The 14,980-nt window shown below is 42.9% G+C and overlaps 1 protein-coding gene across 1 annotated transcript in view; it reads right to left on the bottom strand.

Moving 5' to 3' along the window:
• Positions 1 to 14,980, bottom strand: part of BTBD9 (BTB domain containing 9) — a 912,643-nt gene that overhangs the window by 243,833 nt on the left and 653,830 nt on the right. Inside the window, exon 9 of the mRNA XM_044060308.1 lies at positions 10,597 to 10,704. Within this exon, the coding sequence (XP_043916243.1) occupies positions 10,597 to 10,704 (108 nt within the window). The remainder of the gene's footprint in view (positions 1 to 10,596; positions 10,705 to 14,980) is intronic.

Below are 14,980 nucleotides of genomic sequence, written 5' to 3'. Positions count from 1 at the left end.
AAAGTGAATGATATACTTTGTCAATAACATAATAAAAGATGCGTTATATTAAATAATCAGCTTGATGAAATATGAGCAAAGGGGAATTAAGACTTATGTGGATCTAGTAGAGATACCTTTGGAAATTAAATGAGCCAGACAGCATGCTTTCTGAACTAATGAGAAGACATAATGGTTAAACAATAATGAATTATCAACAAGAGTGCCTTGATCCATTATGACAAGTATCTGATTGGAGGGGTGTGTCACCTACATGGTATGTGGAAAAAAAAAAGTTATGTACCCAACATAACATTCCATCTGAGTTGTTGCCTCTCATTTGTTATTCATCTTGTGGGTTTTCGGACCCGGGGAACGGATCTGACTCAGCCACATACCAAAGCTCCAGGATCCGACATCTGAGCTCCTCCCCTATCTATAATACTCCTCTCCTCCAAATCCCTCAGATAGAGTTTGCTGCACCACTGTACATCATCTAATCATACAAGCATAAAGAAATCACCCAATGACAACAGGGCAAGTCAGAAAAGAATATTTCAGGAGCTCAAACAGTAAAGAAGTATTTGTCAAAATAACTCCATTAGATCCTTCAAAAGGTAGGGGGATGGAGGGAGGGAAGGTTTAAGAGCAAATGAGAGGCAACAACTAGGATGGAGCTTTATGGTGAGTACATACGTTCTTTACCTGATGTTGTTGTCTTCATTTGCTCTTCAACCTGTGGAACAGAGTCCTCAGCTACCGAAGAACTTGGGAGGCCCTCATGGCAGGATATTCCGGAGCACAGCAGAACTAAAGGAGGCTCTGTTCCTGGAAATAATGTCTAGTTTGCAATGCCATATAAGGGTATGGTGGTTCAACCAGGTAGCGGCAGAATAAATTTCATCAATGGGAAGTTTCGACCAGAATGCTCAGGAGGTGGAAAGAGACCTAGTAAAATGAGGATTAATACGACAATGTAAGGGGATGTGCCCCTTGTGAAGTAAGCAAGCTTAATGCAACTAGCAATCCAATGAGCCAGGGTCACCTTGGAAACTGGTTTACCCAACTTGGTCTTAGAAAAGGAAACAAAAAGCTGATCAGATTTTCTAAAATGTTTGGTTCTATTCAAATAGAAGTGAAGCTGTCTGTGTACGTTCAACATATGAAGTTGATACTCTCCTCTGTTTTAAGAAGACTGGCAGAGTGACAAATTGGTTTATGATAGCCTCAGAAGTGACCTTGGGCAAAAAGGAAGGGTTAGTTGGCAAAGTAACTCTGTCCTTGTGAAAAATCATATATGGAGGCTTGCAAGACAAAGCCTAAAATTCAGACACTCTTTTGGATGAGGTAATTCCCACCAAGAAAATGGTTTTCCAGGTCAGAAACTTTAAATCTACCTTAGTTGAAGGCTCAAACAGGGGCGAGACTAAAGCTTGTAAAACCAAGGTGAGATCCCAGGGGGAAACAGGTTCCTTGATAGGAGGACGAAGGAGAAAGGTACCTTTTAAAAAGGCCTTGCACAATTTAGATGAGGCTATTGAAAAGGAATTTCCCCAATGTGAAAATTGAAAATGGCCACTAAATGCACTTTCACCATACAAAAATTAGTTCCATTATGAAAAACAGAAGCCGATAAAATCTAAAACAGCAGAAACCAGAGCTGTAAAAGGGTGGAGATTGTTTTGATGAGCCCAAATGGAGAACCTCTTCCACTTGCTATTGTATAGTTTCCTCGTGGATGGTTTGTGTGCCGCAATCAAAATTTTCTAACTGGGGAAGAAAGCCTGGGAGTTCCAGCCATTATTGGAAATGGAGTAACCAAGGGGTTAATTTCAGGTTCAGGAGATCTGGACAGGAGTGTCCCGAGGGATGGGAAAATAGATCTGAAGAGGAATCCAGAGTCCATGGTGGACAGACCAGGTGAGACCAAAGGAAGGGGAAACCAAACTTGTACGTGCCAAAAGGGAGCAATGAGGATCGCTTGGCACTTCAACCTTTGAGCTTTTTGTAGACAAATGGGAATGAGTGGAAGAGGAGGATAGGCATAAAGTAGTCCCGGGGGAGGGCAAGCATGGACTAGAGCATCTCTTGGTGAGTGTCCCTGGGTAGGGAAACAGGGCAAAAAACTCACTGCACTTGGTGTTGGAGGGAGATGCAAAAATATTGCAGCAAGGTTGACCCCCATCTCTGGAAGATCATATTTGCCACTGAAGGAGTCAGCGACAACTTGTGAGGCATCAGAATGGTCCCTGCTGAGCCTGTCCGCCAGGATGTTTGACTTCCCCAGAATGAGAAAGCGGTTGGAAGAGATTGCACATTGCCATAGCCTTATGGCCTCTCAACACAAGAGGTAACACCTGGTTCCTCCCTGTTTGTTGATGTACCAGACCACTCTCAATACAAGAGGTAACACCTGGTTCCTCCCTGTTTGTTGATGTACCAGACCACTGACATGTTGTCAGTCTGAATTGCAATAATTTCCATGGGTAGAGAGGAATGAAGGGCCTGCAACGGAAGAAGCACCGCTCTCATCTCCAGAACGTTTACATGCAAGTTGGTCTCTGGGGGGGACCACGTGCCTTGGACTATCTGTGACAGATATGCCCTCCCACCCGAACTGGAATGCGTCCGTGGTCACAGTGGCCTTTGGGGGGGAATGAACGAGTGGTCCTGAAGAAGGTCCTCAGACTGGATCCACCATAGAAGAGACTGTCTGCATGCCCAGGAGATCCTGATCAGGTAATGCAATGGATAGTAAAGATGGGACCACTAAGGTCCACTGAAGTAGTCTAATGTGAAGGTGTGCTACTGGTACCAGGGTAATTGTGGCCACCATGGACCCCAAGACCCTTAGAACAAGACTTGCTGAGGGAGAAGAAATGTCCATGACTTGACAGACATGAGACCTCAAGGTGGATATTCTGCCCAGAGTAAGAAGGGCTAAAGAATGAATGGTGTCCACGAGGGCTAAGACGAAGTCTATGATTTGGACCAGTTGAAGTTGAGACTTTCTCAGACTGATGGAGATGCCCAAGGTTGAGGCTAGGTGGAACAGGAATTCCCTGGCTTCTAGGCGTCGATGTCTGGTGGGAGCAGTTAGGAGCCAATCACTGAGATATGGAAACACCTGGAATCCTTGCAGTCTCAGGTGAACTGCCACTACTGCCATGCATTTGAACATCCTGGGGGATGTGGTGAGAGCAAAGGGGAGTACACGCTGAACTGGTAATTACTGGCTCCTAGCCAGAAGTGGAAGAACTTTCTGGAGCACTTGTTCATCTTGATGTGACAGTACCCATCCTGAAGGTCTATAGAGCACATCCAGTCATCCATCTGCAGGAAGGGCAGAATGGACTAACTTGTGACCATTCAGAACTTTGAATTGGCAACTGACTTGTTGAGGGTGGTAAGGTCCAGAATGGTTCAGAGGTCTCCAGTCTCTTTGGGCACTAAAAAGAATGTGGAGTAGATGCCTGATCTGAGCTAGTTTAAGGGGATACTTTGGATGACTTTTTGACAGCAGCTTTGAAATTTCTAAGGCTACATACCGCCTCTCTCTGACTGGGTGGGACATCAGGGAGGGTTCTGCTTGGAGAGGTTTCTGGAAAAAGGTTATTGAATAGCCTCTGGATATAATTTTTAAATCCCAATGGTCTTTTGCAATGGCTTTCCAGGCTGTTGGGTGTAAAGACAATCGGCCCCGACTGCCTCCAGAGACGAGCAGTCAGGCAATCCCTTAGGATTGCTGACTGGGTCTGTCCAAGAAAGAATCTTGAGAGCCTTGATTTATCGGACCCCCTCTGCAATGACGGCAGCATCTGCCATTATAACCATTTTCCCCTGTGCCTCTCGGAGGAAGGTCTCCCCTGTGAATCCTGAAAAGGACCATCAGATTTTTTGAACTACAACTTCTTACCTCCATGCTGGTTCCAGGAAAAGGTTCGTTGTGGGGTAGCGAAGTGGATTCCGAAGGCAGACAAGGTCTTTCCACCCTTTTCCCTTTGGGAGAGAGTGTCTTTTACCATTGGACTGGAAAGAGTAGATCCGTCAAAAGGGACGTTGGTGAAGGACGCCTTGTAGGGTTCCGAGAAATCGCACAGCTGTATCCAGGCGTGGCATCTGCAGCAATGCCTGATCCGGCTGCCCGTGAGACAACTTCTGCAGCAACAGAAATTAAATCTCATGGACGTGTTAGAAATAGACTGAAAGACGTCCATCCTAGAGGAAAAGATCTTCTGTTCCTTGGCAGACATGGACATTGGGAAAGACCTAGCGAGTTCCTTGACTAAGTCCCTCTGTAGTCTGGTTACATGTGCCAAATAATTCAGCGCTCGCAATGCGAAAGTCACTGAAGCACAAACCCGCTTACCAAACCGGTCCAAACCCTACATTCCCTTTTAGGAGGATGGACAGTGGAGCTCTGCTGGGCCATCTCCTTTTTGGTGGCCGCTGCTACCACCATGGCATCAATGAGAACACCCTTGGTCTAACGGGGGGGTGGTCAGAAGGGGCGCTAAGAATTTTATTCTGTCACTTAGGGATTGGTTCCACTGTGTCTGCCTCCTTCCCTGCTCTGTGTGAGAGACAAGGTCAATAATGGACAGGGGGGATACCCAAAAAGTAAATGGGCCTGACCCAAAAGCTTTCAGAAGCACAGATACCTCTGGGTTAGAGTTTTCGGAAGGCCAACCACTCTTTTGGCATAGGATCTCCATGACGTTTCCAAAGGAGACATCCTCAGGTGGTGATCTGGGGGACCCTTCCCCTTCATCGAGATTGGTGTCCTCTGTGAGGGATGCCACAGGGGAATCCAAGTGTCTACTTTTACACTGGTGTTTAAGAGAGACTTCTTTGGTGGGATGCTCTGGGGAGGTAGGGAAAACTCTGGGTGGACCAAAAACAGAAGTAGTCCGGAAGTCTTTCTGGGCAGGATGTCCCAGAGGAGACAGAGTAGATGGCTCAGACACAAAGGCTGCTGGAGGGCTGCCGAGCTCCAAAGCAGGTAGAGTCAAAGCTCTTCTGGGTGCAAAGAGAACCCTCTACACCAGCCTGAATGCTGAGGGAGATCAAGACACAGAGGGCAACTCCACTGGAGCTGAAGTTGTTTATGGGTAAACCCCATGAATCCCCACCATCCCCAGATCCGAATGAGGAGTCAGAGCCGAGCTAAAAAGCGATAAAGCCCTGAGGTGAACAGACAGCTCCAAAACGTCATGGCTGATGTCAACCCCTCAAACCCAGTGTTGAAGCTACGGCTCGGACAGCCGCTCTGCTCAGAAACTGTTGTGGAGCCGGGAGAGTCAGGGAGTTTGGAGTAAAAGTGACTGTGCCTGTCGGCTCCGACTTCTAGACTCCAGGAAAGCTCAGACCCGATAACTCCAAAACCGGGGGTAGGAGCGGAGAAGGAGACATACGAGTAAAGGCAGGAAAACTGCTCATGGATCTGGGGGAGGACGGAACAGGCAAGATCCCCAGATGGCTTTATGCCTTGAGAAATGTAACCATCATGTCATTAACCTCAGCTTCAGAAAGGCTGCAAGAAGACCTAGTGGAGGAAGCAACAGAGGCAGGCCTGGAAACTGGTCTTGGCTATTGTAGGAGAGGGGACTTGGGTTTGGATGTCACCACCTCTGGGGAAAAACTACAGCTCTGATGGTGAGGGGAGGCCTGAATGACTATCGGTGCCAAAGTAATCAGCTCTGATGACTTAGTTGACTTGGCTGGAGGTTCCCCTGTTTGACAGGATCCACTGGGGGGACCTCTTGCGATCTTTGTGTTTTTTGGAGGGGGTTTGAGCCGCTGAAGTGGACGGTGTGGCAGAAGAAGCTGTAGAAGGCAGGTGACTCTTCAGAATCAATTTCTTTCTTCTGTCAATCAGGGCTCGTTGGTTAAATCTGACACAAATAGTGCATGACAAATCCAAGTAGGCAACTCCAAGGCACACCACACACTCAGAGTGGGCATCTGAGAGTGGAGTCTTGTGCCCACAAGTCACACATTTTTTAAAACCCATGGGTTTTGGGTCAGCCATATCCACACTAAACAAACCAGCAAACACAAACAACAGAAAAATTCTAAACTAAGCTGTATATAAATCTAAATATATATATAGTATTTTATTTTATTTTGTTTTTTATATAAAGGCAAGAAAGGAATATAGCTAGAAAGGGGTAGGGAAGGGAAAGGGACTGTCACGAGGAACAAGTACAAACTTGTAAGACAAGAAAACCTGAAGCAAAAACAAATTATATGATAAAGAGTTATTAAAGGAAGAAGAATAAAAGACACACACACACACACACACACACACACACACACACACACACACACACACACACACACACACACACAAAAAAAACGCTGAAAACTCACAGAAAAACCACGAGCACAGATGATCAAATTTCCAATGCTAATCAAAGAGCGGCAAATGAGATCTGGGGGCAGGGTTGCCATATTTCTAAATGGACAGGTAGGGCCGGAACAAAAAAAAAAACGTCCTTCCCGCTAAGTTAAGACCTCAAAAACAAACAAAAAAAAAAGGTCTTTAATGCAGAACTACCAGCTGTAAACAAAAGTAGTTCCTCATTACAATTTTTGATTGACTCGTATGCTGGTATACAAGCCCATAAAAAATTGCACAGTAGAGCCTCTTCTGTTAAATGTGAAACAGCCCGCTGTTTCACACTGATCAGAAGTGTCTTCGCTTTGCGATTTATGATTGGCCCATATGCCGGTACACGAGCCAATCAAAAATCACAAAGCAGAGACTGTTTAGCCAGGATTTTAACAGGCAGTGCAGGATTTGGGATTGGGCTGCTGATCTCGGGACAGTCCCACTCAAATAGTGATATCTGGCCACCCTGTCTGGGGTATTTGGAGGAGAACAGAATTATGGGCAATTGAGAAGCTCAGATGTCAGATTCTGGAGCTTGGGTATGCAGCCAAGTCGGATCCAATCCTTGGAACCAAAAACCCACAGGTTGAAGAGCAAATGAAGGCAACAACATCAGATTACTGTTTACCAAAATGAATCAAGCTACATTATTTTACATTTAATCTGAGACCACAGTCCTTCCCACCAATTGTTAAAATGGTCTAACCCAAGCTGGAGCAAGTGCGAGTTAGTGAAACATCAACCAACGCCACCACCAGCCAATTCACAGTTGTCTGCAAAGTTACATAACTATAGGTCAGGAGTATTGGCCTGAAGGTCTAAGAAACAGATGCCAAATAGGAGAGGAGAGGACCAAACACTGAGCCCTGTGCAACACCACTGGTAACTTATTTTGCTTTCAGAAGTGGCATGTGCAACTTTAACCACATGGGCTCTGTCAGACAACCAGTAAGCTATCCACCGCACAACATAAGAATTTATATTCAAATTTACAAGTCTGTCAATAAGGCCTGGCTTGAGAATGGCGTCCAAAGGCATCGGACAGGTCCAGATATGGTGTTATGTACAGCATAACCACTACTACTGCTTTTATTAGAAATTAATGAAGTTAAAGAGGCAGGGCCTTCTTTTCTCAAAGACGAATTGACGAGAGTCCAGGGTTAAGAGATTTTCAGTGTCCTGATTAATGAGGTCTGAAATAATACATTTCATAGCTGTAAATATAAGGTTAATGAGACTAATAGGTCTGTATTTAACAACGCCCAAGGTTGGGCCACCTTTGTACTACAGCATTACAATGGCTGTTGTCCTGTCTTCAGAAATATAACCACTGGAGAGGCTTAGACTGAAGAGGGTAAGTAGGGGGTTCAAATAGGCTATATTTGGCTCTAATAATCAGACAACCTGGAATATTATCACAACCCATGGATAGGAGGTTATTAGCTTTTGACAAGGCTAATAACTTGTTCCACAATAATTAAAGGGGGGTGTGGAATCAGTGGAATAGCTAGAACTGTAGGTGGAGTAAAACTTGTACTAAATGTGTCAGCTACGATATTAACTATTTCCTTTGGGTCAGAGTGTGCAGTATTACTGTGGACTAGCTGTGCATACTACTAAATGTTAGTTGTCAACTTCTCAACACTTAGAGAGATCTGAAGTTATTTTTGGTTTTAGGGGCTACTTTAAGTTCATATTCAGCTTTGAGTTTCTCAAGCACTCTACAAGTTTGCTTAACTGTGCACTTAAGGTCACATTAAGAAATTTCTTTCTTTTGTTATACAATTTATTTATACTCATATTGCAGCATAAGGGCTTGTTTTTAAATTCCTCATTATATTTGGTGCAGAGAAGGACGGCCTTATCAATACAACTATATAGTGGGAGTGAAAGTTAGGAGCATAGGCAGTAGTTTTAGCAATGGGATCCACTGGAAGACGACTACAGCAGAGTTTATTTAGGTGATCAAGAAAATGAAGAAAGTTTGCTTTTCAGATGTCCCTAAACAAAGACATCTTTACAGTGGAAGTATTGCCAGTTTTAAAGGAAAGGGTCACTAGGCATTGGTAATCAGCCCCTACAGCCAAAAGGCAACTGCAGCAGGGGGAAAGATGAACATAACTGCAGTTGTGCAAGTTGTACTTATTAAATTCCTCACTGCTGCAGTAGCCTTTTGGCTATATGGGTTGTATACTGCCCAGCTTCACAAAACTCTGCCTCCTTCTCAAAGTTTCACTCTGACTGCTGACTGGCCAGCCCCTTGGAGGTAAATAAGCAGTCAAATTGAATAAATATTCATTTCTATCTTGCCCATACAGAGAGAATGTACTCATCTTGAACCTCTAAATGATACGAACAGTAACGAATAACTTTATATCCCAACAACTAACGATATACAGAAGAAGGGGGATGGTAGATGGGTATGGCTACTGTAGCAGTGAGGAATTTGAACACCTACTGTTACGATAAGTGTGACTTACACAACTGTACTAAGTTCCTTATTCCCACTGCTGCAGTAGCCTTTTGGTTATATGGGTTTATTATTAATGCCTATCCAACCAGAAAGTATAAGGATGCAGCAGCCTTTGGAGAATGGCCCTAGCAAAGCCAGTCCTAGACCTGGAAAAGTAATCCAGTTTATAATGTATTGTAAAAGTATGCACATAGGACCAAGCTGTTACCTTTACAATGCTTCTAGAGTCAACCCCTTTTCAATATGCCATTGTAGATGCCAAGGTTCTAGTAGAATGTGCATTGCCTAGTGGGTATAACAAAAGGCAATAGCAGAGGACAACAACTAAAAATAGTCTGTTTTGAAGTATGATGGAACAAAGAAGAGGCAACCTAAGAAAAAACAGTTGATCAGCTTTTCTAAAGGACTTAGTTCTGTCAATACAGTACCTAAGCTGCCTAGGCATGTCCAGAATACACATAATCCTTTCTCCCTAGTTCTAAGGATCTAAGAAAACACAAAGGGAAATGCATGGCATGATTCAAAGTAAACAACTTTGGTCATAAATAAGGGATTTGTTCTTAATGATGGAAGACCAGATAGGATTCACCCACCATGAGAGTTTGCAACTCAAGATACATTTATTGCAGATGTTAGAGCAATAAGAAAAGTCTTCCACATGATGTAGCTTAAGTCCTCTTGGTAAGCAGGTTCAAATGGAAACATGGCTAACTTTTCCAACAGAATGTTAAGATCCAAGGAAGGAGCAACTTAGGGTGACACAGTGGTGCAGCAGTTAGCTTTACTGCCTCACAGCAAGAGGTTTTCCGGTTCGATTCTTGGATGGGGTGCCTTCTGTGCGGAGTCTGCATGTCCTCCCTGCATTCACTTGAGCTTCCTCCGGGTGCTCCGGTTTCCTCCCACATTCCAAAGATATGCATCTGGAGTGCTTCTCCCCAGGCCTTTGCTGAAAATGGGCTCTGTCCCAGATGGACTTTCCCGGTAAACAAATGTTAAGTAAATAAATAAATAAAACCTGTTTATGAGAATGTCTCAGATGTAAAACTCCCTTAAGAAGCTATTACTAAAAACACAGAAGAAAGTGGTGGACCCATGGGCAAGCATCCAGAAATGCCTGCAAGATGTACCATGACAGAGGAGTAAGAGAAGTCAGATGAAAGCAACACACACTAATATTTGAGCAACCATGGTACATAATCCCTGTTAGGGCCCTGGTTATTAGCTATGCATCAGCTAGAAAATCTTTTTCACTTGCCAATACAAGATTGCCTAATGCTATTTTTTTGCCTCCTTTAGTGACTGCTGCACATCCTCTGGAAAATGGTGCCTAAAAGGAATGTTGGAAGCATTCATGTACATATTGTAAGTAGTTGGTAGTACTGTATTAGTTGTTTGGAAAAAATAAAATAAAGAATTATTATTGAAAAAAAAAAAAGAATGAATGATCCAGGCAGTCAAGTGAAGATGTTTGGGGTTAGGGTGTAGTCTAAATAAAGAAATATGTGAATGTTTTTCAGTCTGCAATGAGCTATGACTGTACTTGAGACACTCTGTATATACCCTTGGAGCTGTTGATAACCCAAACAGTAATGCAGAGAACTGACAATGTGACCCAGACACAGAAAACCTGAGAAACGTCCTGAAGCTTTGACTATGGGAATGCCATGGTATGCATCTTTTAGCTATCCTGTTACCATAAAACGTCCTGGAGTAATGAGTGGAGGGAGAATTTAACAAAATGTTAGCTTACCTGCATCCAACAGTCGTTCTATCTGCAACCACAGTCCACTGCTGTTGATTAGTGGAGAATTCTACATAGTAACTGTAACTACGATCATCACAGTCCCACAACAATAACCTAGGTATAATGTAAGAGGTAGAGAAGAGCAAACAAATATTTAGAAAAATAAAATCACCTGAAGTAATTAAATTAACAATGCAGACAAGTAAATTTCAAAACCCCATTCCTAGAACATGTTGTCAGCAGTGGGGGAAGATTTGATACATGAGGACAACAAGTTTTTCATACAAACTGTAGAGGTTCTGCTACCATTATTTGTGCATTATCAAGGTATATATGTTCCCACCTTATTAGATAGCATGCAAGGTTTCTGCAGAGATAGACTGCTAATTTCTCTCCTTATATCCATAGCACAGCATATTTTAGAATTTTCTCCAGCTTCTATGCTCAATGGCATGAGTGACTAGCTAAAGCTTACTATGATGACACTCAACAGATCAGATTAAAGGGCAAGTTGGACTTCCACACTTCCTAGTTCAACACCCAATGCACTAAATGAGCAAAACCTGAAGAAAAACAGAGGATCAATGGGTAGACAAGTGGAAATGGCAGCAAGATAAACCTTGATAAAGGTAAACGAAAGGGTAGAAGGTAGCAACTCACACAAACACTTGAGTACCAAAGATGCAAAATCCATGACAGGACCCTGGTTAATGGCTAAGCACCACTTAGAAAATCTCTTCCACTTGCAAATAATATGACTTTCTATTAGCAGACATTCTTACCTCTTACTACCTGCTATATATGTCCTCATGAAAAATGTGTCTAAAAGGTATCAAAAGTGAATCATTCAGGCAATCAGTTAAAATTCTTTCATGTTGGAGTGCATCAAACTCCCCCTTGCCCTGTGTGAGTAGATCAATCAGTGAGGACGCTTCTGGTTAACTGCCATTTAGCCAATTCCATGAGAAGTAAGAACACATTCTGCCTAGGCCAAAAGGGTGTCGCCACAATGATTTTTGGTAAATATTTCAGAATTTTTATAAGTTATCTGGGAAATCAGTTCAAAGGGTGGAAATGTATACAGGAATATCCCCAACCAGGGGAATAAAAAAATCAGCTGTTTTCAGAAACGTGCAAGGATTTCTGAAAAAAAAATTATCTAGTTGTCTATTTTGAAGGGAGGCAAACAGATCTCCTTGAGGTATTCCCCAAATCTGGATGGATTCTTGGAATAACTCTGGAATATGATTCAACATGCGAGTGCCTGCCCGGGAGCTGCTGAGTTTGTCTGTTCCACTGCTTTACTCTGACGGTATGTATGATACCTGATACATTTGGGAGAACTAAAAAGCAAACGGTCAAGCTATTATTGCCAGCTGGCATTGAAGGCATGATCTGGTACCCCCTTGTTTTTTTCTCTGTCCAAACTGTCCCACAGACCTTGTACTTTTTCTCACATAGAAACTGCTCCCTGGGTGAAATCTAAAAAGTCCATCAGGACAGACTGTGTTGAGGTAAAAAGACAAAAGGGAGCCATGGTTTAAGAACCATCTGCTCCCTCCACCACTTCAGTTTTAGTATTACAAAACCCAGTACAGGAATTTTAAATTGTGGGGGGGGGGGGTATGCTGGCTCCACATGTTTTGAGATGCCAATGAATCTTTCTCATGTGTCTGGCGAGTGGCATCACAAGGACCATAAAAGCTGTAAGGCCTAGAGTCCTTAGGCATTCTCTGGTTGAAGCTTGGGACAGAAGAGAAAAGTTCAGGAGTACTTCCTGATATGTATCCACCTTGACATGAGGTAAAAGGCTTTTTGCATGGGAGTGTCTATCAGGCACCATAGAAAACACAATCCTCTGTTATAGAGTCAAGGAGGAATTTTGCAAGTTTATCAGAAATCACAGATGAGTGAGGAGAGAAGTAACCTTTGTTAACGATTTCTAGCATCTGGGAAAAGGCTTTGCACATATAACTTAGCCATCTAAATATGGAAAAATGTGGATACCTTGCATTCTGAAGAGGGCAACTGCTGAGCCTAGACACATTGCAAACACTCTTGATGAAGCAGACAGCCCATAGGGTAATGCAGAGAACTGATAATGTGAACCAGATACACAAAATCTTGGGCATCACCTGAAACTGTGTGCAATAGGAATGTGATGGTAAGTATCACTGAGGTCGAAATTTACCATAACATAGTGGTCTAGGAGAAGAGTTAAAAGTTTGAAGGGATAACATCTTGAATTTTGGAACTCTTACAAACAGACTGAGAAAGGAAAGACCTAAAATAGGTCTCCATGAGTACTCCTTTGGGACCAGAAAAATTCCAGAATAAAAGCCCTTTCCTATGTTTTCTGTGGGAATTTGTTCTATGACTCCTGACTGTAACATATGTTGGAGCACCTGGGGAAACAATGTTGTTTAACTGGGAGGATGAGGAGAGATTCCTCCTTAAAGGAAAGGGAGTTTCTATCCATTGCAAGCTGTAACGATCCTGGATCACCTTCAAAACCCACTTGTCTGAAAATTGGACACCAAGCTGGGGTACTGAGGGTGAGATTCTCGTAAACGGGAAGAGAGGAGGGGGAGGAGGGAAGGTGACAAGTTCCCTGGTGCAGCCCTACAGATGCTGATGCTTGACCCTTTTTGGGAAAACTGCTTAATTCTGGGGTTTGGAATTGGTTCCTTCCAGCCATTTCTTCCTTTGAGCCTGCCTAGTATTAGACTGTGCTCTCTAGTTATTTTACCCTTTAAAATGAGGAAGGGGTTTTCAAAGGGAAGAACCTGAAAAATCCTGGATATTGCCTGCATTAATTTACCTCTCTCATCCCGCTGTTTGAGAACCCTTGCTATCAGCTGGCCCAAATAAAACTTCTGTATGTAGAAAGGAACTCAGAACTTTTGACTAACAAATCTGAAATGTTTTGGGTACATATCCAAACAAATTTTCTTAAAACACTAGCTGAATCCAAAGCTCTGGAAATAATATCAGAACAATCATACACTTATTTTTTAACACTTTTATTGAATTACCACTTAAGGCACTGGTAAACATACATTTATATAAAACAAAACAAACCATGTCAACATGTTTCGAACTACAAACATTATATATCACACATATTCTTTTACACAATTATCATCAATCCAACATTACAGAAATTGATCAATTCTAGCCTTCCCTTAAATATCACATCCTCCAAAACATTTTTCTGCATTTATTGTTCCACAATTTCCTTTTTTTCTGTCATTTTTTTCCTACCCTTTTCTAAAGATCCCACTTCCAGCTCTTTTATCTCCATTACAACATTCACTACTTTAATTACAGTCGGTTTAGACTTTGATTTCCATTTTCTAGCAACTGCTTTTTGGTAGCCACCAGAATTAGATTTAACAAGGCCTTACTATGTTTAGGCAATTCAGATCCCGTAACCCAGCTCAAAAAATTATTTCCTTGGTTACACCCATTTACTCACCCAATGTTCCAGACAGAGTACTCTCTGGGAAATTTATTTAAAGTCTGCCAATTTATTGCACTCCCAAAACATATATTCCTAGTTACCTCTTTCCTCCCCATCACACCTCCAACACTTACCAAAATTCTTTGGAATCTGCTTGGGGTATAAAACATATCTATGCAAACACTTCCATGCAAAAATCTTAAACAGTCTAGACTTCGTTGTATATTTGGGGGCCATACATATGTCCTCCCATTGCTTCCTTGTGAGCTCCTTATCCACTTTCTCTTCTCAATCTCTTCTAACCTCCTCTGATTGATTCCTATTGTCATCATGCAATATTTTACATGCTCTTCTAAAAAAAGCTGTGTCTTTCGACTTCTCCCATTAAGGGTCACCACAGTGGATCACCAGACTGCATACTGATTGGCAGTTGAGTTTTTATGGTGTCGAGCTGCCAGCCCAGCACCCAACCTTCACAGAAGGCACCATGCACACACACACACACACACACACACACACACACACACACACACACACACACACACGTCTTTAAAACTCAGTTGACCACAGGGAGGACATGCATACTCTGCACAGAAGGTGCTCCAGCTCAGAATCAAACCAGAGACCTTCTTGCTGTGAGGCAACAATGTTAACCGGTGAACCACTGTGGCCGCTTTTTTATATACTCTACTAATTATCCATTTTTAACAGCAACTTCTGTTCTAGATTCAGCTAAATCGTCTACCAGAGCAGTCTTTCACTTAGGTTCACCTATTCCCTTCTCTCTGCCTATACTCTGGTATCAATCCCTGACAGGGAAGACAGTCTCCAGCCTGCAGTCCAAATGTCTTCTTGGTGTCTTACCATCCATTACCATTCACCCTCTAGTTATTTGCTCCCAATGCCTTGGTTCCCTTGTCGAAGTTC

Source organism: Protopterus annectens, chromosome 1.part0, assembly GCF_019279795.1.
Source record: "Protopterus annectens isolate FY-2018-M chromosome 1.part0, PAN1.0, whole genome shotgun sequence".
Classification (NCBI taxonomy): Eukaryota; Metazoa; Chordata; order Ceratodontiformes; family Protopteridae; genus Protopterus; species Protopterus annectens.
Note: the sequence above shows the minus strand (reverse complement) of the source record. Positions and strands in the feature narration are given on the sequence as shown.